Below are 26,795 nucleotides of genomic sequence, written 5' to 3'. Positions count from 1 at the left end.
ACTACGACGCTAATTTGAGTAATTACGAGTCTCGCGACGTAGTCTCGAAGCGAAGAAGGCAGATCTACAACAATGAAATTTTTTTTGGAATTTTATACGTTGACAATAAATTTCTAAAGATGAATTCTGTGGTCGAGTTAATGCCTTCATGCGAGCTTAGATTAGGATGTAAAACACGAAATAATTTAGCTATTCTTGAAGGAGAGGATGGTCTTAAAACTCAAAGTCAAAACGTCTTCAATTCCAATAAATTTTGACCGAAAAACCACGAATCAGGATATTTCTAGGGTAATTTAATTATCTGTTTATAATTTTTTCTTGATGTTGAAACGTTCCATTAAAATCAAACAACTTTCTCGAAAATTTTTCGTGGCTAATGTTTTTTTCGATCATAGATTATAAGTGATAAACTTGTTCTGATTTATCAACAAAGTAAGTAAGTAAGTCTTTCGAGAACATATTGGAAATGAAATGAGTTCTTATGTATTAAAATGAAATAATTAGTGATATGAAGGTGGCATGAAAAACGGAAAAATTGAGTTTTCTATTGAAAACTTCTGTGCTTAATTAAATCCACTTCAACTTCAACTTACCTTTTTGAGTCTCGGAGACATTTTGATTTTTTCACCCTGACTTTGACAATTCATCGTTGAGTCTCGTGAGTGTCTTTCTATTTTAACTCCGCCCAAAAGATCTGCGTGACTTTCTTAGAGGTTTGTGTATGAAATTTCCGCTCAGCGTGACGTCCAGGATTTTGGGGGAGGTTGAATGAGTTGAGATACCAAAAGCTTGGCCTAGCGTGCAGGGGTGAAAGATCTTTGGGAGAAAAAATAGACAACCGCATCCTTTTAATCTACTTTTTTCCTCTGCTGCAAATGACCACTTTCCTTTGGAACGGTTGACGGAATGACTGACGGAACCGACGGCAGTTGAACTCGTGAAGTAAAACAGCAGTCGGTTTTCTTCTTCGTAATTTTCTAGCTTCTACGTTGCCTGTGGTACCACGTCCTTAGTTAAGGTATAAAACACGCGGTTGAAGACAAGAAATAATTATTTGTGAGGAAAAAGACCGCATTTTACTTTCACGATAAAATAAAATTAAAACCCGAGAGAGCTGCCTACTCGAGCGAAAATTTTTAATCACATTCAGACTGGAATATATTTTTGGCCAATGTACGACGTTCCGTTGTTAAAAGTTCGAGGTAAAAATGACTGGGTATTGGGGGCGGGGGTGAGAAAGAGATGGAGAGAAAGAAAGAGAGAGGGAAATCGCGAAAAAAGTTTTCGCGCTTGTCGTTTGCTGTACTTGATATATACATACCGATATATATATATACAAATGTACATCTATATGAACCTGTTATACCTGAACTTTACAACGGATTTGAAATTATTCAATACACCCCGGGTGTAATGTAATCGAGAAAGTTTAAGAATCGTTGGTATTGCACGTCTTCGCTTTCTCGTTTCGCGTGTATGTATATATATATTTATAAGGTTGGCACCAACGCTCAACCAGAAAGCGCAGGAGATATCCCAGGGGTTATATATTCTGCCAATTCGTTCTACTTTGCTACAATCTATATCAAGTCTGCAGTATACATACGACTACGACGAACCATCCACCTTCCTTCCTTGGTTATATACCTTATACCCATAGAAAGTACGCTTCTCGTATACTTTGTTCGCAATTTTAGTACCAAGCAAACTTTGAGCAGCAGCTCATCGGAGAAAAGTTTGTAGAAATAGAAGGTCCCCTTCTACTCCTATTGTTGCTGCTCATACTCCTGATGTATGTACAATAGTTTTGTGTATGCGTTGGCATGAGCAAATAATGCAAAAGCGATACGTGAACGTTAAGACAGTTGAGACCATCTTTTCCTCTTCCATTTATTACAGGCCATGCGATGTACAAAGGCGTCTTCTTCGTAATATAAAGTCCTTTTCTTCATTTTATACCTATATATAGAGAGTTTTAATATTCTACACACACACGTATTTCTTCGACCATAAGAGCGTCGAGTCACTTGCTCAACGACAAGCCAACACTCCTTCTCTTATAATGTAACATTCTAAAAAGCGAGATGAACTCCAGGACAAGGCTAGCCGGGAATGACGAGAGACCTGACCGAGTTTGAGAGGTATTGAAAGAGGTATTGTCAGTATCCGAGAACAGACCACACTACAGTCCCTTACGTACACACTCGATGTCTGCCCGAGAGGAGGAGAAGTGGGTGTGGGTGTAGGTCGAGCATCAGGGTGGGTGATCCGATAAAACTTCCCCGTTTCCCACCACCGACAACTTTCTGTCATCCATACGTATTCGGTGAATTGTCACTATCAGTGATGCTCATTTCGAGGTGAGGAACTGCCAGTTTTAATGGTAAAAACAAACCAGACGAAACGAACTACGAGGGAAGAAATGAGCCGTTCCTTTAGTTTCTCACGCGTTGAGAGTAGAGAGAACCAGAAGCACAGGCGGAGCTTATAAATGTAATTTTATTGACCAAATGAAATAAGCAATAAACGTCGGCTCGCTCAGTCGATAAAGGTACCTAAACTAGAACGGGACAATATCTATACAGTTTTTCTCCTCGACCATTGCCTTTTTCCCAACGAATACCAAAGCAGCGTCTCTCGTTCTCTCGTTTCACCTAGCGAAGCTGGATTTCCCAGTCGAACGTATATCGCTTTGTAACGCTTGCAATTTAATTCCGTTCCCAGTAAACACACACACACACGCACACACACACACACACACGCGCGCGCGTACGTGAACATTCGCAACGGCTGACTGGGGGAATGAACTTTTTACAATCGAAAATAAATCCGATGAATCCGAACACGTATGTACATTCTGTACCACGTTTTATTCGTTAAAACCGTTTTTGTTTCTCTTTCTTCCAAAAGCATTCCCTGAAAATTCATCTTGCACTGTATAATCAACGATTATCACATGCAGTTACCGGCAGTTACCGACAGTTACCGGCTGTCGGTACATATCTTGGAATTAGTAAGTTTAAATTGCATTCTTTTTTCTTCGAGTTTAGATTTCCCTTCGAGACGAATCTCTCGATTCCGTTGATAAAATTTCTCTGCGTGTAGAATTTTCCCTCTTCTTCGCACTTTATCATAGGTATATATTCGAGAAATAACTTTTCCGAAGATGCAGCAGTATGCTGCTGTGGCGCCTTTCAACTTTATATACCTAGTTCTGAATTGCGGTAGTATAAGCTCGCTTCATCGATTCGACTATATCCGCGGATATTGGGACAGTTAACACTCCGAACGGAAATCTAAGTGTCCGCCTCTCTCCTTCAGCTATTTGTAGAAGTTCGCTGACGTTACGTGCAGGCTATACATGTACCATATAGGTTGTTTGCCGAACCGCCTCTATAAACACATTGCCTGAATAGCAAATCTGACTTTGGACTAAATCACTACCAGGAATGTGTGCATATGTAGTCTGCCGCAGCTTGTTACCTTAGGAATTCAGAATCGCCGAACTTTCAACGTTTTTAAAGTAGGTAAACGCTGCGGAATTTTACGCTCTGGAAAATGATGTGTATTAGTACCCCGTCTCACAATGAGATTTTCAGAACTCTACGTCATGGCGTCTGTGACGTATAGTCTCATCTAATAAACCTTTCCTCACTTTGGTGACGCCTGGTGGTCTTGACAGTTTTATTAGTGAAATTCAATAATAAAGAATACCTTTGACCTATTTTTTATTATTGTTGTCCTGCCCTGACGAAGCTGAAGGCGTGACGAGACTGAAGGGTGATAAGTTTTTAAGGAAATTTGGTGGTGCAGACCACCTTAAAATTGGGAAGTCTCAATCAGGAGAGCGAGAGAGAGAGACACAGAGAGTGAGAGGAAGGGATGAGAGCCCGTTAATTAACCCTACGTCTATGGTCTGTGTATTAAACATCGATTGGATCAGAGCCGGTGACGACAATTATCGGAGGTCCGGAAATGTACATAAACCGTGGGAGCACAATGAACCTCACCTGTGTGGTCAGACACAGCCCGGAGCCACCGCCAGTTATCTACTGGACGCACGAACACAAGGTTTGCATTCGAATTCCAAATTTACTAGGCGGCCACACTGTTGGTTAGCTAAGCTAAGGCCCCTCCAGTCCGGCGATAGATCAACAAACGCAAGACTCGTTGATGTCAAAGGACTTCGGTACTCGGGCTCCCTGTAAACGCCGCGTTGATTTGATTTGATTCGTCCATCCCTTGGTCCTCTTCGTCGTACTCGAATTTTTTTATTACTCTTCAAACGTTCAGAAGGCCTTTGTGGAACAGTAAAAGGAATGCAATAAGTGACTCCATTTTTTCTCCAAGTCTTTTGTTTATTATCTTGTGCGTGCAATGTGCGAAAATCGCGATTCAATCGTTATCCAAAACTTGGATCGTTTCGACTGTATACAAATTTGTTTCACAGAGATTGTAGAGTATCCGCGTGTAGTTGAATATAATAGAAACACGCTCGAATGGATACGGGCGTTGAAATTACTCTCAGCAATTTAGCACCGTGTTCTCGCCTGTAGTTTGGATCGTATTATAGATATAGTAACGAGTTTTGACGTATAGATGCGAAATATCGTTCCCATGTACGTACAACCGGTTTGACAAATTGAAAATCGGAATTTTTTAACGCAGGAAATAATTGAGCTGCACCAGTTTCCACACCGTTGTGCAAGTAATTTGATGCCCACAGTTGTTCAACATCGGCAGTAAAATTCCGCGTAGTCCGGGTACAAACTCTATCTATCGATCGGTCAATACTCAATCATAATTTTCGATAAATCTCGAATATAACGGCAATTTGACGCGCAGCCATCATCCAGGGCAAATGGAGCCTCCTGTAATACGCCACGCTTTGATTTACGAGCTTAAGTCAGGAAGCACGTTAGATCGACGGATGTCCAATTATCGTTATCGGTTCAAAGATGGCTGACTAATGCGACGATGTGCTTTGAACTGCGCGGGCACACCCGGCGCAGAATCATCGATCATCTCGACGAAGAAGAAATCAGTGGAAAATTGAAAAATAAAATACGAGTTCAATTCGGGATCAATACCAAATACTCGGTCAGACCAGCTACACAAGAAACAATTTCCGCGATGAGAGAGCTGCAGGCGTCTCGGTGCGGCGAGTAGTTCGCGCGGGAAATTTGAACGCAGTCGAGTGTGCATCGGGCCAGATATCGGCTGGTCAACGTTGGTGCAGCTTCGTTTTTCTTGGCGACGAAACTCCACGATGCGGAGATTAAACTTGCGAGCCAATCTCGGATCGCAGCCTGCGCCATTTTCCTCATTCTCTTCACCACCCCGAGAATATCGGACGTGTGATCTTGCGGGCAACGTCACGTCGCCAGATGCCATTGGAACCGAAGTCTTTTCACATTTCTTTTCCTTTTCTTTCTAGAAATCTTCACCCGTCCTGAAATAATCGGAATTTCTAACTTACAGGAAATCAATTACGACAGTCCTCGTGGCGGGGTTTCCGTGATCACGGAGAAGGGAGAAATCACCACGTCCTACCTCCTCGTCCAGAGGGCCCAGCCTGCCGACAGTGGTCGGTACACGTGTCATCCCAGCAACGCGAACACTAAAACGGTTCTCGTCCATGTGCTCAATGGTACTTATGTGTTTCTATCAGTAATTTAATCAGTAATATTGAAATAAAATTCTGCATTAATGAGAAATCATTTAGGATTACTTATGGCATTTAAGCTTTGTCGATTATTGCCGGACTTCCGGAAAGAACGTCTCTTAACGTCCACACTAAGCACAATAGCAACCCTCTCATCATTTTCCAAGACTGAAAAGAGTATTGAATAGAACTTGCTCACTCGATTTCTACTCCAATATTCTCTTGACTACAAGATTTCATTTACTTCTTTAATAATTATAAGTTGATAGATTTTTTTTTGTCAAGGGCAATTGCCCTGCAAAACAAAACTGAAATGTCACGTAGTGCAAATATGAACGTAAAATTTCATGGCGATTGAAACCGCATTAAATAGTCCACGTGTAAATTAAACTATGAATTATTTTTTAATTTCACTACCAATTACCATCAATGCAAATATACGCTACGTGCATTCACATTCCATGTTGGCAGAAATATTCCTGCCGTTCGAAAATCTGCTCTCGATGTATACGTATTTTATTATTTATCTTTTTAAATCGGCTCTGATATTTGCTTTGACGAAAAATTTCGTGGCAGAGCAGTTTATTTGAAAACGTCGATGTTGACGAATAAGTAAGGAAATAAACGATAAAAAAAAAAGAAGAAAATTTTAATTTTACGTTGCTTTACGTTTTGTGCGAGCAAATATTTTTCCCTCGGTAAAATTTTTAATACGCTTACACAGTTTTCGCGTGTTGACCGAATCGTGCCCGACGGCGGTATTCGGAAATTCCAACATGACAACGCGACTGTATTTCACGTTTTTTCTATTTCATTCGAAAACGTACGTGTACGTGTACCCAAGTTTTGCAACCTTGCAGTTTAAGAAGTGAGTCCGCACGCTCCAGTTATTCCATTAAGTATGTTCTCTTCTTTATTATCCAATTTGTTAGACTTTCACGCTCTGTTGGAATACTGCGGATTCATTCGAGTATTAAAATGAATCGATGATACTCCCTTTCATAATTCTCGCCAAGAACGCGATCGGGTCTTTCATTCGAGGATCGAAGAAAAATTCCGTACCTCTCACACTCTTTATAATAATGTTACACACCGTGCAGCTCTACTGTCTTTCATATTTATAACCAGCTGCAGTTACGGAATTTTATAACACGGGGATCATGCGTGAATAGAGTCGAACTCCCTTCACGGAGTATATTTTTCTACCCTTTACTTTTTCACAACCCCCTATTTTCATTCCCTACCCCGTTTTATGCGGTACTCCGTCTTGTTCACGGCTGCCTTGAAACGCAGATCCTCTTTCCTCCCGCGTCGCGGGTTTCTCGTCGTCACCCTTTGAGAAACCTATTCGCAATTGAAATTTGTGTGGAAATGTGTGTATGGTGGAAAAATAAAGAAAATAGAGATGATAAAAAGAAAAAAAATAAATAAATAAACACCGTCTTTGTGGACATTCGTATGTAGAAGTTCCGGGCGGAAAGGAGCGAGGAAAAACGATGTACACATATTTTTTATCACGCGAATACTTTATACACACACACACACACATAGGGAACAACTCTAAGCTGGTGTGTCAGCGTGTCAGAATTAATAGTGAAAAATGTAAAAGAGGTGACGAAGAAAAATTATCGCGCGTCCTCGAATCAGCCATGCATGTTTTTCTTTTTTAACAATTCGCTCTTTTATACTTTAATTTTACAAACGATTCACATCCAATCAACGATTATTGAAGAATTAATTATTCACGACCTGTTTGAGCATCTTGTCACACACATTGATATAGACGCTGTTTTTGAAACGGAAGATAAGAGGAAAAAAAATTATAACAAGTCGAAAGGTTGAAGTTTGTATCGTTAAGGTAACGTAGCGTCAAATGAAATTGCTATATCTCGCAACTTCAGAATTGCCAGAAATTCAGTAAGACGTCAGCCATAAAGGCTGGAATAAAGCAAAGCGTACTTTCAAACTAATTCTCAAGTTGCCAAATAACCGGGGTGGCCACTTGTCTGGAAAATCTGGGAAACCGGGAAATTTCAAGGAATTCCGTTTGGTACGGAAAAGTTTGGGAAATTTTAGCCAATTTTAACACATGCTTGCACGTGTTCTTGGAGATTACACGAAATATGGTGTTTAATTTGATATCTAAATTTTTCAACCGTTTTTCTTGTTTCCCTACATTTATTCATAAAAATGATTTTTTGACGATATTGATAAAAATAGAGAAGATAGAAAAGGAGATCTAAACTTTATATTTGCTAGTACGTAACTATTGGTAAGATTGAATATCAATGCCTTTAAAAATCGAAACATTTTTTCTATCGAAATGCGTTACGTGGAAGAAAGTATTCACTTTGTAATATCTGGAGTCACACTGAAATCAGTAGTATTGAAAATAAAATTCTGCATCAGTGATCATCGAGGTAATCATTGTTAGTCGTGAGAAGTCATTTAGGATTATAGGAATTTCTTTGTAGTCCGAAGAAATCATACGAAATCTTAGAAATCATGAAAAGTCACATGATCAGAGTAAAATTTATCTGTCAAATAATCTCCTATAACTACTCTATAAAATGTAAGTATTCAAGAAATACGTAATCATGGTGTTGATTTTTGCTCCGTTGCAGGGCCCTTCGATTTATGAAAATCGTGTTAATTCTGTTGGAAAATTATGAAAACTTAAATCAATGGTGACGTCAAACTAGCTATTTTGAAAAAACGTTAAAAGTTTTTTCTTCCACGACAAACCCAATAATGAGGCAAATCCGAGCCAATAAAGACGTGGAATCGAAACAACCATAGCTAGTTATAACTTGTAACAAAAGCGTGATTGAACAGTGTAGGAAGTTGGATACGTGCAGGTATTGTTCGTCGAAGGAGTTTCTCATCCTGTACAAGTTATCCCTTATACATAGTAAACACGATACGGGATGAAATAATGTTGCGTTTAATTTCTGGCTAACATACGGACCCTCAGTCCCCACATTGTAGGAGAGTTTCCGGAATGCCGAAACGGTAGCAAGCAGAACGGAACCCGGGTAACAACAATTACATTGACGTGGATAAAGGGGGAACACGTTACACGCGGCGGACACAAACACACAGAGAGAGAGAGAGAGAGAGAGAGACTGACTTATACGAACGAACACGAATCGCTCTCTGACAGAGGTCGAGGCCTTATACAAGAGCATCTGGAAGCCCAGGCTAAGCCGGGCCTCGCTTGCGTGGAACAATGGTCTTATTAAATCGGGCACACATCCATAGGGTGGAGGTGGAGGTGGAGGTGGAGGATTAGCCCTGTTTGGATTGGCCATAGTTGGCCGGTCTTGATCCCCCTCGAAAAGGTGCCCTTTTGGTGTCCACCTTTCCTCCTAGGTTGAAGCTAACGATGATCGAGGCACTCCACCACCTTCGTCATCCTAATTAGCATCGTCGCAATTAACCAACGTTTTAATTCCAGGTGAATATCCGGCCGCGATGCAGCACGGCGGGCAGCTCAAACTCGCCAATCCACCCTTCGTCATACTCCTCGCATCTCTACTGGCGTTTTTAAACCTTCACTGATCATCGTTGTAAAATGATATGTCGGTATAATGCATATGTATATTGAATATCATGTATTATATATTATATATATATATATATATATATATATATATATATATATATATATATATATATATATATATATATATATATATATCGTGACGCACGCTGTTGGTAATCATTTGTCGACGATAAAAATAATCGCCCGTTAAACGTACATTGAATTATTGTATTTATTGCAATGAAGGCTGTGGTATGTCGTGAAAATTTTATAATACAAGCCTGATTCGCGTGTAAAACAATATCAGAGGTTCAAATTTAAATTCGGAAAATTAATCATCTCGATTTCATACAATGTATGATCGAGTGTTTTCAACTCTTAATTTTCAATGAATAAAACGACGGGAAATAAAAAATAAAAAACCATACCTATATCAACATATTTTTCCCAACAGCGTGTATTATTATTACAATTATCATCATTACAATTGTTATTGTTTAAAATATTTAGACTACTTCGTTGTGTTTTCAATCATGATCGCTGTACTATCATATATATTTATCGTTGTTACTATGTGATCAATTTTGACTGGGATATCTTTCGAAATCAATTATTTCATTCCCTCTCCGTACGTCGTCGCAGCAGGGATAACGGGGTTGGTATTGTCGGTTAAAATGTTTCGTTTGAAATCGTAGCTATATGAAACGTCGAATGAACGTCGTTACGAACAAGAGAAGAAACGTTTCGTAATTATAAAAATTCTACTATTATTCGTATCCGTAAAAAAATTTCTTATTACACCAGAGATTCGATAGTCATGTGACGAACCTGATTCTGAATGATTAAAACGCGCCGTAGCTATATAGCGTTGTTACAGTACCATACCCAGGCGGGAAAACGTATGTATAAAATGCAAGGGTGAGTTTTTTTTAAGGGAGTGATAAGGCGCCCCTGGAAGTCTCGATAAGACCGTGTGTTTTTATACCAAACCCGCGCCCTTCATCCCCTCAACCCCTTATTCCCTCGATATCCCTGGGCACCGGTATAAACCCTCTTCCACCCCCGTTCGACGCCCCTTTCTTCTCTCTTTCCGGCCGTCTTTATCTCCGGCCTCGCTACCAGCACCCTTGGCTCCGCAACGCTATCTTAGATCTTCTGCAAAGACGGGCCTACCTACCACCTGACGCGAGTAATATATCTCCTTAGGGGCGCACCCTCTTCACCCCCCACCCCCCCACCCTTGTGTAAATGTTAATATATGTATATGCATGCCTCGGGCCTTGCGAGTGTTGGTCGAATTCTGCGCTTCGCTTGGTTGGTCCGCGGCTTTATACCTCTGCCTTGTATATGTATACATACATCCGGCTGGATTATATACCCTCATCTACACGGGGTGATCCGAGTTACGTGAAAGGGAGGGACTTTATTTTGTGCTGATTTTAATCTTGAAGATTTTTTGCAGATGAAATATTATCGCTGTTATTATTATTATTGTTATTGTTATTTTAGTGTAATTACTTGTTAGTTTTTCCTCGAATATTTGTGCAAGTTTTTTTTTTTTTCTACCTAGAAATTGTTGTTTAACGATTATTTTTATGTTTGTGATATTTCCTTTCGTTCGAGATTTAATAAGCTGTATTATATGGGATTAAATTTTATTCTGTTTATTGAAAATTTATTTCCAAACAATCGTTCGTGGTTATTTGGAATATATGGAGATTGTTTGATATTATAGCTATTGACGAGTGAGTGAAATGATTTTAAGTAGAACGATCGTTTGCAGAAGATATGAAAATTCGCGGATACTTTTTATGAAACTTGGCAGAATTTTTTTTTCTTTTCCATTATTGCATAAGAAAGAAAGAAATGAAATTTTATCATTCAACTGCGGTAGGAGAAAATTATATTTTTCGGTTTGATGGGGTTGAGGAAAGTGTATTTTTAAAAGTTTGCAAATTCGTTGTGAACGAATAAAAATTCGCGGGATTTCCAACCGCTGATCTGTACAACGCTGTACGTCAAAATTCAGCGTAAAAATTCCACTCTTTGTGATTAGAAAGTTCACTCCACTATGGGGGAGAAAAAGATAGAGACAGAGAAGGAAACAAGAGGATAAGAAAAGAGAGAAAGAATAAAGATAAGGAAAAGGGATTCTCAATAAGACGAGGATTCAGTTTCCCCTCTGCATCAACCGCTTCGGTATACCTACGTAAAAATCTAAAGAATATAAAGCTTTCCTCCACTCCGCACAATCGGCGACAGAGCTCCGCTGTTCCTATTGAAAGCAAGGGACCGTTCACTTGGAAATCAAATCAGTGATTTCAATTCGTCAGATTTCATTCCCTGTCTGCCAATTCATTTCCATTTATCCTTGGCGATTTCCAGCGATATCTGGATCGAGTAGAGTAACAGGAAGTCACAACAGATCGTTAGAAATCACTCAGAACCCTGTGAGATCATTGGAATGGATCTCGGTTAATTGTGAATCAACTAAATCACTTGGAAATCAAATCAGTGATTTCAATTCATCAGATTTCATTCCCTGTCTGTCAATTAATTTCCATATTAATTCGATAGAGTAAAGAAATCGCTTAAAACACTGTGAAATCATGAAAATAGATCTCGGTAAATTGTGAATCAACGGAATCAAATGTCGAGATAGAAATCAATAAAAAACACTCTACATCGATATTAACGATACATTGAAACCATTCGACTTTATCACCAGTTCAAGACACTAGAGCAATTTCAACGATTTTCAATGCTTACCGCGTGATTCCTTCAACGCCATGAGGTGCTTTCAATCGATTCCCAATTGATTTCGACCATTCCAAATCCCTTACCCGATTACTCCCGATTTGAAAAGACATTCGAGTAATTCAAGTTCCTTCGTGACTCGCGCAATCTGACCGTTCCAACTGTTAAATTTACAACTTCCTTGAGCGAATAGCCAGCCCCTCGACTTGTGAGAGTGACCGATAAGTTTGAGGGCAAATCTTTGGCTCGGGATCTCTCGAGCGTCTCGTATCACCCTTCCTTCCGGGGGGTGTTTTCGCCCTGTTATCTCCGAAATGTCATTGCACTCAGCCCTTCTAAATTAGAAGGACACTCGGAATGGGCCACCCGTTGGCTCGTCAGCGCTTGTATAATCGGTGTGTGGAAAGCGCGTCGGTGTGCACCCTCCCTCCTCCCCCCCCCTCCCCCTCCTCACGTGCTAACCCGACTTAAGGGTGGGTAGCTTAAGCCGGTCTAACCAGGGGCCAGATAAGCACGCCGCACCGAGTTTCACGGGAGGAAGGCAGCCTTCGCACGCTATTTCGTATAGCTAATAGACCCATATACATAAATCCACATCTAAGTGCAGTTTAGCGTATAATGGCCGAAGGTACGATTTCTTCCCATTAATGCCTTGCCGGAGTGGATGTTCCTGTACCGTTCCTTCTTCCCGTTCCCCCTCTTCCATGGAGCGAGAGGAGGGAGGAGGAGGATTCCCGCACATTCCCGCCGCACTCACGGAGCACTGTGGCCACTTCCAGGGGCTGTAATCGTTAAAAATATTAGACATGCTTTCAAGAGGGTTGCCGCTCCGGCTGACGATGGGTCAATCGGGAAAACAGCCAGACGCAACGACCTTTTCGGATAATTTTGATAAATTGACTGTGATGATCGACGGACGAGGCTTGGGTTTAAGTGACAAAAAGTAACGGGGAAGCTTATATTTAATATAATATATATATAGATATATAGATATCACGTAATTTGTCATTTTCACGACATCTCAGAAAATCCTTGCGAATTGTTATTATACTGTTATTATTACGTTATCAACGAAACGATCAATTTTGGGACATTCGCGTCGGACGTGTAGGCGAAATGGGATTTAAATTGCAAACTTGATGTTGTTTTCAATGATCGAGAACAGACAACGAAGTTCATTTCGAATATGTTAATTCATTATTATCGATTGTTACATCGCGCGCAATGCATTCGTGTTTTTTGTTTCATATCAATTAAAATCAAGTTGTTGTTTGAATTAATTAAGTTTAATGATACAAGAGAAGAAGAAGAAGAAAAACAAAAAGAACTTGTATTTATACATTTAAGGAGATAAATATCTGTACCTTATTATACCTAAAAAACTGCAAATTGCAGGAAATGTACAAGAAGTTTAAGACCGAAGAAGAAATAAAAACTCGTATAATATAATCGAACTGTAATGTAATAATTTGTAAATATTGAATATTTCGACATATACAAGGAACTAGGATAACGGATGTGAGGATAAATTATATTGTACAAGATTAAAATAAATATAATAAATGTGATTATTATAACGGAAGGCCGAAATACAATTGTAACGGAAGATTTTCTCAATCAATCCTGCATTTCCTCCTGTTGTTATATTCATTACTCAAATAATCCGCTCTTCATTTGCCAATGATATCGATGATTTACAATTAAATGTTTCCGGCCGTCCGATATACTAAATTATATGAAAATTGATGCGCAGATTGAATTCCTAACGACTGCATGATCCGTCGTCTGCTAAAATTTAACGCGAACGCGCTACAATCCCAGAGTGGTTGTTTGCCAGGGCGACCGACCGTCATAAATGTTATCTCAAAAATTTCAACAACGTCGTTAGCAATTGTACTCAATTCATAAGAGTAAAAATTTTTGAGGTTAGAGACAACAGTTGGTAACCCCGTCAAACAGTTGCTCTCGCGTCTTAACGCATGCGCATTAAATTTTATCAGACGACGGGTCATGCGGTTATGCGGTGGTTAGGAAATCACTCTGTATAATATAATTTGAAAATCGGAATACAGAATAAAAGTATATTAAAAATACACATCCATATTACATTATAATATAGAGTTTAGCCGGGTACATATATATTACATTGTATATCGTATTAAAAATTTAATGGTATTTCGGTGTACACTGTACAATCGCACGACGCGACGTGTTCGTTGTTACATCCTGGGCTGTTGACGAGTGAAAAGACACACATGCGACGACGTACGTATAACGAGGAGCAAAGCAACGCAACGTAACGCAACGCGATGTGGAATGAGGCCAACGAGGGACAAGCGACAAGGGAGCAACTCAGAGAATAATTAATGGGTGATTATAAGCGTTACGAGTTGACGGAATAAAGCTGTATTACGTACGTGTTAAAACTGATGAATTGCTTCATATTCTCTGTTGATAAATAATCTATCACGCATCTGTATAGTTCACACCATCATCGCGAGACATTCGCCTCGTGTTTCATGGTCAAACCTCCACTAGATTCTCATCATTGTATCCATAATTCTGGTACTTATAATTTGACGACTTGAGCTATTCTTACTTTTGAGCTTTTCTCTTCAACGATCGTTTCATTTCCTCTGCAGGCGCTTGTGTTTGGTTAAGAATTGCAATTTATTTCAGTCAGACCATTTCTTTGGCCAATTTGCGTCACTTTTGACTACACCTCGTCTAAATAAGCGATCTTCGTTTATCCTAATCCTGCGGTAAACCAGAAACAAATGCCAGCCAACTAAGTAAGCTCAGATGGATTTTCGCTTTTCGTCAATATTATCAAACGTCTGTTCCAAATGTGGAAATTGTGTTTAACAATAAAAGCTCTTATTTTAACCTACGTCTCAAACGTTTTGTGGGGCAAACATTTCATCTGATTTTTGAAATTTGAGGTTAGAAAAATACTGAGCTTCTCAGAGTGTTCTCGAATCGTAAAGCCTAGCGAAGTGTGTTTGTGAATGAACTTGTGTAATGTCTGGGCTATCATCATCGGATTGACAGACGAGCTTTCGAGGCCTAAGTAGCTACGGATGAGAGGGAGAGGAATGTTTTCTCAGCGTTCTCGAGTTTCAACAACACCGTCAAATTCGAATACGCGCCAAGTGTATACGGCATTCAAGAAATTCTATACCTACCTGAGCTCCAAAGCCTCGCTCTCCCGAATATCAATTCCTCGTTAATAACTGCGTCAAACATGCTTTGTCACGAGCAATCTTCCGTCAAGATTAATTGTTGACGACAGCGTTTTAATTACCCAGAAGTAATTAAGCCATAAAATTTCAAACGCTTTTCAGAGCTTTCGGTCAACGCCTGTTTTCATCCTTGTTCCGTACACATGTAATACCTACATTTTTTCTTCACCATGGTCTGAAACCCCGAGGTATATACAGTACTTGGAACAATACGAAATTAGTCGCCATCACTAATTCATCAATTTCGTCGATTTGATCTCTGGACATATATTCTGTACTTGCTTTTCGCAAGAACGCTTCCAAGCTGGAGAAACATTCTGGGTGGTTCGAGAACATGAATCCAAGGATCTATCCATGTCTCGGCAAGACCCCATAGAAATTTGGATTCAGTTCGTTGGTTGAAATTTGCACAGTTCGTGAAGCGTTCTGCCGGAAGTCGAGGCGTCATTCCTGGGTGCGCTAGTTTCCAGTCTTCGTTGAAATTGTCTTGAAAGTTTCCCTACACCGTAGTCGACGGAAGTTGGTCTACCGAGGTATTCTACTGCGACGTCCGCTCGCCGTCTCCGTCTCTCCTGGTGCCCATCCAACACCTAATAATTCCTGATATTAGGTTTCCGCGGCTGGCATATTATATCACGGCTAATAACGCTGCCAACGGACTGACTCACCGCGGCTCGAACTTCCTCTTGGAACATAATTCTCGGAGGATAGTTGTAACCCGTCTTCTTCTCTCACAAGTTCCAGTTTTTCCGACTTGAAGACACTCGCAAATACGCCAAGTGTTTCGGTTCTATATCTCATTCCGCAAGCAACAAGTATACAAAGAGGTTTCGATTGGGGCTGACGACACCTGGAATTGATCAATGTAGCTCGATGTGGAAATTCTCTGCACTTGTAAAGCTAGAAAAAAAAATCATGTTAGTATAAGGTATACGAAGTGGAGACTATCGTTCAAACTGTCAAATCCCGAGCAGTTATATTGGAGAATACTTCAATGCCAGATCCAGCTGCTGCCTAAAACTTGCAAACTTTCACTGTGTGTGGATTTAATTTTTCACATACCTACCTGCAGGCGAGTATTACTCATCGCCCATAGACACGTAGAGGAGATTGATCCTGTTACGAATTCACACTGCAGAGAAAATTTATCGAAGGATCGATTTCAGGGATCATCAAACGGCAATTGAGTGATGGAAAATTGAAGATGATTCATCCTGGTCCCCGAACCCTTCTAAAATATTGAGTACATGAGGGTTCTTTCCTGGCCACTTTTCTCCCTCAAATTTCCACCCCCGTCTCATCCACGAGCAAATCACGTAGCTGGTAAAACCGGCGTCACGCAGTTGGGTTGCTCTGTAACAAGGTCGAGACTCGGTGCTGCAGGGTCCACGCAATTCTACTTTACTTTGCGCAACCTCCATTTATTCCTAAATGGAAGTAGAGTACTTGATACTACATATGTATGTACAAGCCCAGACGAAGGTTGTATCCAGAACCCGACGCACACATTTAGATTATATGTATTCAGCTCTCCTAGGCAAAGTCACTGAGAGTAGGTAAGCCCTAGACCAGGGGTGGGCAACTGGCACGAGTGACTCTATTACAGTGGAACAAAGCCCACAGCCAAAAAGTACAAAGTCGAATAATTCCTGTATCAAGGAATTCCCGCACACTTTTGTACTAAATAAAAGAATGAAGGATCTTCGCTTGACCCAAGTATCAAGCTTAATGGGCTCCTTGAATTTGGTTCACCGACCAGATAGCGAGGCGCACCATGAACGCGAGAAGCTGCCAACCTCTGCCCTAAACCTGTGTACTCACGGCTTACCTTTTAGCTCGGGTTCAAGAGTGCGTTTATACTCTACGGTATATTAATTCTAATGGGTTTAAAGAGGCGAGGAGCAAAGGCTGGAAGACATGACCGACTTGATGCAGTGTGACGTTAGGTGACAGGGTTAATTCTCTCCACGTTTAACTCAACCCGCGAACTAAGAACCTGGAAATTCCGTGGCGTCTGGTAACGATGATTATATTGTAGTCAACGGTATAATCATCAGTTAGACATCGGAGAGATAACAGCACTTCGATTCCTGTTACGGGGTTCTGCTTCTGTGCAGTGAACGAATCCTGATGGAATATCGGGAAAGTACAGACTCAATTGTGTTTATCCATGCCAGGGAATCGCGGAAAATCGGAAAATGGACGAGACTTTTGAGCGGCGAGTGACCACTTCACAATGTGCTTCCGCATGGTTCGACGTGGAGCCTTCAAGGTCTGAAGTGCTTCGAGCAGTATTCTAAGAATCCCAAAAATACCACCATAGAGTTCTCCGTTCACCTTAAAGTCGGGATTACATTTTCATGGTATATGCTCATACATGGTAATGAGGCTACATTGAAATCCTGAATTAAAACAGGACTCTTTACTCTCCATGCTTTTAATTTTTCGTGGGCGTGTTGTTCTACTCTCAGCTTCTTAGCCGCGAGGCTTTGGAATAAATAAACAACATTACATCCAGACGTTAAGGTTCCCAGGGCGTACAGTTAAACCAGAAAACTGTGTTAATGGGGGTTCGATGAATCCAACCTGGGAGGCAAAACAAGTACCTAAGAAAAAAAAAGCACTGATTCTAATTACCAACCTCATCAGGAGCACATCCCAAATGGGTGTCTTGAAATCTTTTCAGGCAAAATTTTTTACAACAGACTGTAAGGTCCCGAAATGCTTAAACAACACCCCAGCGCCCCGGGGGATCATCGTTACGGCTTCGATAATTCCTTGGTGTGGTCTTGAGGTCGTTGAAAGTGCTTGTTTTTTAGCATTTTTGGAAAGGTATTAAAGTCTGATTACACGTCCATAATTTGAAGAGCTGTCAATTGGCCTTTGAAGTTCACATTTAACCTCATTACGTCGAAGCGAGATGAGAACCGTCTTGCAGACAAGTCTGATGGTTCCTTGTCTCTCGAATGGAAAAAAGAAAAAGGACCTTTCGAATAACTCAGAGACGTCGAAAGGAGTCCGCGTGTTACGTAATATCGCCTTACAAGAACGCAACGCTGTAATGCTCGGCTTTAGTCACTCAGCGTCGCGTCGTCGCTTGTATCATGCCTCATAACTCAGGGGTGCTTTGTCAAATTGAAGGTGTCAGTGAATGGTCCTCAGATAAACAGGTTCATCCTCCGCCCTAGCGTTTTCTCCCTCTGCTTGTGATGGATATTTCATGTCGTTACAACGGTAACGAAATAGGAATTCGGAGATTTCCCTTTTCGTGTGTGAAGAGCTTTGGTACACGCTTAGAGTGCGTTCCTTGTGCGTCTAGATGGGTCAACGATGCGCTATTGAAATTTCGTAGTTTTTATACACGAGGTAAGAAAAGATGGAATTCCATTTCCAAAACGCAGCTTGGATTGCGCACGTCTTTCCATTATCCCTCAGATATATTCGGCGAATGTCTCAGCTTATAACCGAAATGCCCGAAACTCGTTCACTCGGATAGCTAAGCGGTTACGGAGAGAAAAAGAATGGCCCGTCCGAGAAGAGGAACGAAGATTTGCATGCGAAATGGCGCCACGCGCTCCACAGGAGGAGAGGCTACACCGTAAATTTTGAACCTTTTCGTCTGCCTGCACCATACGCGTATGTATGTATCTACACTCAGCACATATAAGGCAATAAATACTGCAAGTGAAAAGAAGATGGCATCTGGTTCCAGTAAGCGGGCAGACCCACGAATTCCAAGTCTTCCTGCCATTCACTCAGTGACACTTCACCCCGTGCGTCGATATTCCTTCAGCCGGAAATCGTTCAGACACGTCCGACTAGTCGTGAGGGGCTTAAACCAGACGTCTGTCTTCCAGTAGCAACAACGTCATGGGAATGCTTGTAACGCTCTGGAAATATCCGCTAAAGCAACGTCACTCGTCTCTATGGCTGTCTTGCACAGTGCAGGAAGACCGAGCTCTCTTTGAAGGAATTTCAACGCGAGAAAATGTCTTTTTCCGGATATGGTCGGGTGATTTGATCCCCGAGTTATCGTGCAAGTTGACGCTGATGGATCCACGTTCCCTGCAGATGTACCCGCTCCTTTCATATATCTTCGATCTCTCTCTCCGCCGATAGTCGATATCGCACCAATTCGCCATTCCGCCGTTTATACACTCCCTCCTCCTCCTCCGCAGTTTATCATTTTCCCTTTAGTTTCGACCTGCATCTGCCATGTTGACGTCCTCGGTAATGGAGTTTAGTTGGAAAAATCATAGTTATGAGTGTGCTCTGAGCCTACCTTACCTGCCCGCCTCGCTTTCATCATCTTTCCTTATCGCGCGAGTTTAAGGTACGAACGGTACAGGGAGCAAAGGTTGACGCTGATGGATCTCTTCGTCTGAAGCACATAACCGACCGCACAGTTTTTCAATTCATTTTTCTTTTCATCCAGGCGCTCTCCCACCGCCCCCGGCAAATCTCCAGAGGGTTTAACTTCGCCGGAAATGCACGCCAGGCACTCCTCTATCGGCTGTCTTTACCCGCCGTTGGAATATAAAGCGACGTCGTTATTGATCGAGGTATTTTATATTTCTTCCGTCACATTCGCGTCATCCTCCGATAAAGTTTAGGTAGGTATACTAATACATGTCTCTGTAGTTTAAAAACTACCACACACACACACACACACACACACACACACGTTACACTTGTGCGCTGCGTGCAGCAGGCGAAGCAAAATTCTTGTCGCTTATAGATCCGCGTCCGATTCTTCTAGTCTTTTCGCTACCGCGAATCTGGTATCATCCCTCCCCTTCACCCCAGACTTCCTGCTCGGTTTGGAATAGAAACGGCACCTGAACATCGATTGACGAAAAGAAGAGCCTCGGCAAACGGTTTCTCGTGCCTAAACTTCGTTCCTTACGGAGTTGTACTTGGTTTTGGCATTTGGCCTACGCCCTAAGCTCCGCAATGTTACGCAGAATAGTCGAAGAGGATTTTCGACGTTAACGATGTCACGGCATGGCATTAGAAGCAGTCTAGTTCGGCAAGCTACTCAAATCTCTTATATTATACTCATGGTTTTCAGTCTGTACCCATTACATGTACGCTCAACGTGAGTGGATGAAATTTGCACACGAGACACGCGTAAGTAGGATAACAATTTTGGAGTCCACGCGTGGCTGCAGGATTTCTCCTCTCTAACTTTCCCCGAGCGAGACAAACCTCAACGCGGATTCTGGACTCCGGAAAATCTGGCTGCTATTTGTGTACATCCATGTACGTGATATGTATTTATGAAGTGTACATACCTACTGCGGGATCAGACAGAAACAGAAAGCGAATCAGAGATACTCCGGTGATCTCTTGAGGGCGCAGCGATAGGCGGAGATTCCTCTCTCAGGACCGACGCTAATTAAGCAGCCCCCCCCCCCCTCATCCTCCCCCTCCTCCTTACGCCCCTTTTGGATGGGCTCCACCGTTTCTCTCGGGCTAATTTCTCACGTCCAAGCCACCCTGGAATTGGTAATTTTAAAGAAAAGTCATGATTAATTGCGTGGTTGTACTTTTGCACGTGGCTTTCTTCGCTAAGCACCCTACGATAATGTATTTAAAATGGTTGATTTATTTATAACTTTTACCACAGGCTTAGTCTGCTTTGTTTTCAATTATAATCGTTTGAAACTAGATACATTTAATTAATGAATCAATCTTTGTTTCGAATCGACTAACTATTAACGAGTTTTTTACTATTTAACAGAAGTTTTTTAATTATTCACCCTGTAGACATTGCTAGAAATGATTGTGAATTTATTACATATTTACAGTAGAGAAAAGTTGTTAATTTACGAAATAAGGTTGCAAGTTTTAATTTATTATAGTGACGTTAATTATTATGTTATAAAATTTTTGATTTTAATAAAATTTATACGAAAACCACACAAGAATAATTTGAATTTAATGAATTGTGTGGTAAGTTTATTGTATTTGTAAGTAGGTATCATAAAATTTTGGATTCATGTACTCGGTTCGATTTTATCTACGCACACTGCCGTTAAATGACTAGCAAAATCGATACGATTTCGGATTATCGACTACATTTAAAAACGACGTAATTTCTGGAGAAAGTGAAAACGCGCAACGGCAGTACAAGTTTACATTTTGTGGATCCACACCAGCGTGACGAAGCTCTAATAAATTAGCAAACTGCGGTAATCAACTGTGGAGAGCTTGGCCAACTTTTTGAAAGTGAATCCCACCACGGTTGAAAGTTGAAATTCCAATCTCTCATCCGAAACGTATCAAGTAGCAGAGAGTATATCTAGTACCTACAGTATTTACTCAATCTATAAATGTAATACTTAAAGTCCTTTCGGATCGTTTTCCTATAAAATCACGGGGTACGATTATAAACCTGTGAAAGACTTTGCTCCGTCGAAAGATAAGCGAACCGTTTATAAAGAATATATATATATATATATATATATATATATATATGTATATATAGGATAAAAGTTTAATGCTTCGGTAGGTTTAACTCGTACGTCCTGTTCCTCTATCCTATATACATAACCCATACAATCGTGACGCGGTATAAAATAATTTGATTTATATAAGGGGAGGAGAAACTCGCTGTAGCTTTGATCGGTTTTTCTACACACAAACACACACACACACACACACACAAGTATAGGATAATATTGTATACATTATACACCCGGGCGTATTCCGCTTCGACGATTTTACGGACTTGGACTTTCCAGACGAATCTCAAAGCTTCGCGGGATGACGGTATTGTAACATGTGCTTTGTTCCATCGTTTCAGGGTGGCACGATAACGCTCGTGTTTTTCTTTCTCCCTCCCCTCCGCTGCTGGCGCTCCTTTCCGCCGGTATTAAATCGGGCAAGACAACAGCTGGATGCTGTGGGATTTTCCAACAGAACTAGTGAAAAGCTTTGGCGTCGACGAGCTTGCGCGAAGCATATTCTTGTTCACCCGAGCTCCCAAATCACTACTCGATGAATCGTTCCGCAATTTACGCTTGAATAAACCCCGCGGCACGGTTCTATGTATCCTTAGAATTTCCCAGGATACCGGGGGTTGCCTCGGGTTACGCCCAGCGTCGTGTACACCTTGCACAAAGGGTGTTTCATCCTCGTCGTCGTCGTCGACGTCGTCGTCGTCGAGGAAAATGCGCGATCCGTTGCGTGTTGTAGCGATTCCGATCCGCGCTACGACCATTCCGGAAATTATTGTTTTCAACAATTTCCAGAGACCCAGTTCGCCATCGAATGTAGATAAACCGATTCACCCTCGCGCCGACTATTGTGTGTTTGTACGATGATTTACGCTCCTGTTTCTGCGTCTTCAAATGCGCTAGAAGGATCGACTCGTGTGTTCGCTCTCTCGCGATCAATCGTGTCGAAAAGCCATGCGGCAAGACAAATAAGATCATGAAGATAAACAGGCTGGATAAAGATAAATATAACCTCGGGATAGGTTGCCTTCTACGGCAGCTGAGGGAAATGTGAGACCACCCTGTGCAAATACGGGACGAAATGCGTCGAGCGTTCTACCAACGGTTATAGGTTGAAACAAGCTCACGCTCCGAAAGAGATCCCCTACACGTCAAACTTGTTTAATTACGTTTTCCGCTCGTTCCCCTCTCATCGTTTTACCAAATTTTCGTTACCTTGTCTCGTCACAGCTTCGTCTTACGTTTCTTCTGTTTCTCGCTTTCCATCGTTCGAAAGTCCTTTCATTGCGAGTAGAATAATAAAAAAGAAAAGGAATTTTTTCCCTTTTTTTTTTTACAAGATTTTCACTTTCCCGAGTAAATCAGAAACACCCAGCCCGATTTTTCCCAGAAATCATGAACCTGTCACGAAAATATGTGCCATGATTGATAGCCTTTTTACGATTCTTTACAGATTTCAACGAAAAATTTTACACTCACTATCAGCTTATTCGAAAAACGTATCCAGCTTTAATATTTTGGACATTGGAACTTGGTGTTTTTTTTTTCTTTTCTTTTCTTTTTCTTTTTTTCTTCTCCTAAGGCATAAATATTTTTACGACTTTATACGTATATCAAGGGCGTAAAAATTCTTATCCCAATAATGAATTACTCTGTAGGCGGAAGTTGAAAATGTGGCTTCGGCATAAATTCTTGACAAAAGATAAGCCGTTTTGTGCTTGAACGCAAAACCGCTGCCGTATATATCTCATGCATATAGAGGTACAAGTCATTTTCTGCTTTTCCTGTTAGTTAAATCTACTGTTTCTATTCCGCGTTTCCTGCAACAGTCGTTACTGTGTTTTGCTAATTTTCAGCTACGACGTTCATGAGATTTACGCCCTATATTCGGGCTGGCTATTTCCTTCCCTCCGTGTGTTTCGGGTGTAGGTATAATAGAAAATGATAAACAATATTTCTACCCTCGGGCATATTCTTCGTAATAAATGTGCGTAAATACACGAGGTAAACATCGATACAATCTGTCTGACGTAGACTCGTGTCCTCGCGCTTTTGCTCCCCATCACTGCATGTGTTTGGGGCTCTTGTAATTTGGGGCACAAACGACCCTTTCTCCGGCAGTCACTCGGCGAGGTTCAAAAGCTTTATTCTCTTCCTTTTCTCCTCTGATCGCCTTGTTCCTCTTTCTGATAACAAGCTAAATTTGAACGAGCCATTTCCACGAGCAGACTACCCCTGTCGTGGTTCGATTTCTGGAAGACTCAAGGATTGCGTAAAAGCTCACCTCATTTTCTACTCTCGACTATATTATCTCTCTCACGGAGAAACTGTTCTATGCGGCAACCTAAGCTGACCGAGTTCTCAAGGCTCATGCTCGAGAGAAGCTTTTCTATCCGGAATCACAAGCCTGAACTTAAGATGAACTCGAATGGCTGAACCAACAAGCTTTACGCTTCGTTGTTTCTGATCTGATAGGATTGATTGCGAATCCGGTCAATTGGCGTGAGAAAACTTTAGCGAACGAGCTGGCTTTCACAGGTGAGATGGAAAGTCTGTTGATGATCAAAAGTTGAACGTCGATGCCCGAAGATATGGCGAGATGTAATAAGAAGATGACCCTTTCGTCTCTGGCCGGAGAAAATGACGTCTGCGAACGAAAATGTCAGCCTCTTTCTCCGCCCTTCTTCATCCCTCTGTCTTTTCCTTGCCGTTCCTTCAGCCGAGTTTTAATTAAATCCCAGACGCTGAGGCGACGGTCTCTTGTTATCTGCAGGAGTCCCAAAGTCCCTTGGCGCGTTTTTTTTTTTTTTGAACGTTATTTTAAAGTAGATGACGATTCAAAAAAAAAACAAAAAAAGAAAAAGAAAAAAAAACCCCAAGCCTTAGAGGAGGAGAAGAGGATAAGAAAAACGGTAAAAAGAGCGAAAGAAGGTCTATCGGACAAGGCATATATTACGTTACAGGCATAAATCGTCGTCCTCGTCGCCGTCCTGCACCGCTTGATCATAATTCTCGAGGTTTTTTGGTTATAAAAGGCACGGTAGTGTGACCTTCCACCGTACCGATTCCATTTTAGAATAAAGAAACGCTTGTGAACCCGGGGAAAAAGTCCTTCTTCGATTAGATTATCTATAATGTTACTAAAACGCTTACCTACCGGATTACCCTGGCTTATACGGAGACACCCTTTCCGCCCAAAGCCAAAGTCAAGGTCGAACCGCTGCTCGAGGGTCCCGGCAGCACTTCGTTCCAGAGGCAGAGAGCTTTAAACCCGGAAACCTGCTCGATCGGAAGACGTTCACTTTGACGTCTTCTGCGTCTCGATCGATACGCGCATATTGCCGTGGATTACTCCATTTCACGCAACTTCCCTTCTCCTGCGATCATTTGATTCTAATCCGCCATTTACGACCCCGACGAAGATCGCGGCGAATGCTGGCTGAGAATTGAAGGCGCATTTTATTGGGCCTGGATCGAGTCGATGTCGAGGGTCTGGCTATCGACAGTACAAACGGTAACCACAGGTGACGAGGGTTACGTCAAACCTGTAAGGATCTCATTCCATGTTGGAAATTGGACGTAATCTAGACTTCACCCGTGTCCCTCGAGTTTCTAGAAGCCTTCTCCTACGCGATAATGACGTCTTTCGATAAATGAACGAATCGAAAAGTGCATGTAACAGTAGACCGTATCAAAAAAATTGACTATTCTTTTTTTTTTTACTGTTGTACTGAAAATATTATTCAACTTGACGAAAAAAAAATACTATAAAAATTTCAGATTTCAATATTGATATTTAGAGGTGCCTCATCGCGATTTTCTACTTTCCATGAGGATAACATGGCAAAAATGGTTCTTGCTCCTTGCGATTTTTATAACTAGATAACGACGCGTCGTACAGAAAATTCATAAACACGTTTTTGTAGGAAATTGAACGTTCTACAAAAAAGGCCTCTTGTCATTTTACGATAAATCTACTCCTTCAAAAGTTATTTGAGGTCAAATATCAACAAAGGACCTCAAATAACTTTTGAAGGAGTAGATTTATCGTAAAATGACAAGAGACCTTTTTTGTAGAACGTTCAATTTCCTACAAAAATGTGTTTATGAATTTTCTGTACGATGCGTCGTTGTCTAGTTATAAAAATCGCAAGGAGCAAGAACCATTTTTGCCATGTTATCCTTATGGAAAGTAGAAAATCACGATGAGGCACATCTAAATATCAATATTAAAATCTGAAATTTTGATGGTATTTTTTTTTCGTCAACTTGAACAATATTTTCAGTACACCAGTAAAAAAAAAAAAAAAAATAGTCAATTTTTTTGATACAGTCTACTGTAACAGCCACAGTTTCGTTTTACAATTAGTACTATCCCACCGCAAAAGGTTCGTACGTTGGACTAATTGTTTCACCTTTGAGAATGGAAATTCTTAAATTAGTTGGATATAGTTAGAAATACTCTCGTATCATCTTTGAGGAAATTACCATCGATGAAAGACCGAACAAGTTACCTTCACCCTGCCAATTCCACGAGTTATAATGGATCGGCGCAGGAGAAACTCAGCAAGGGGGGTAAAAGTTCTTTCCACATCGATCGAAGAGCCGCTTCAACTTTCATCATCTTAAACTCGGGAGTGTTATTTTATCTTTTGCTTGTACCTGGGTCCAGAAATCCACTCCGTTTCTACTCAATACTATTTATCTATCTCTATAGGTTAGCGAGGGGATAAAATCAGTTCGACGTCGTCTTTATATCACGGGACTGGAAATGGACTCGAGACGTTGGTTCGTTCGTTTTCTCGTAATTATCAATCGCGTGATCTATAAAGTTTCAATTAACCGCCATAGTCGGGTACATCGTTGGTGGTTTAGTTCATCGTCTACAAATAGAAGAGCTCGGGTAACGACTTCGGAGACCAACGACCGCCGGCCATCAAGACACGTAGGTATAAAGTCTCCTCTCCCTCATGGATACATTTATACATCAAACACCCTCTTGGTGCTTTTATATTTTCAGGACGTGCATTCCAGCCGTCTGCTAGATTAGTACCTACCTCGAGAACCCAGAGACGTTATTCTCGGAGCGATTTTCCTCTTCAACTTTCATTAGCCATTCATTAGAC

The 26,795-nt window shown here is 41.1% G+C and overlaps 1 protein-coding gene across 1 annotated transcript in view; it reads left to right on the top strand.

Annotated features, from left to right (window-relative positions):
• Positions 1–26,533, top strand: part of LOC124410372 (lachesin-like) — a 32,056-nt gene extending 5,523 nt beyond the window's left edge. Inside the window, exons 4-7 of the mRNA XM_046888673.1 lie at positions 3,944–4,071; positions 5,482–5,650; positions 9,123–9,250; positions 26,521–26,533. Of these exons, the coding sequence (XP_046744629.1) occupies positions 3,944–4,071; positions 5,482–5,650; positions 9,123–9,226 (401 nt within the window). The 3' untranslated portion in view covers positions 9,227–9,250; positions 26,521–26,533. The remainder of the gene's footprint in view (positions 1–3,943; positions 4,072–5,481; positions 5,651–9,122; positions 9,251–26,520) is intronic.
• Positions 26,534–26,795: the final 262 nt, after the last annotated feature.

This window comes from Diprion similis, chromosome 9, assembly GCF_021155765.1.
Source record: "Diprion similis isolate iyDipSimi1 chromosome 9, iyDipSimi1.1, whole genome shotgun sequence".
Lineage (NCBI taxonomy): Eukaryota > Metazoa > Arthropoda > Insecta > Hymenoptera > Diprionidae > Diprion > Diprion similis.
Note: the sequence above shows the minus strand (reverse complement) of the source record. Positions and strands in the feature narration are given on the sequence as shown.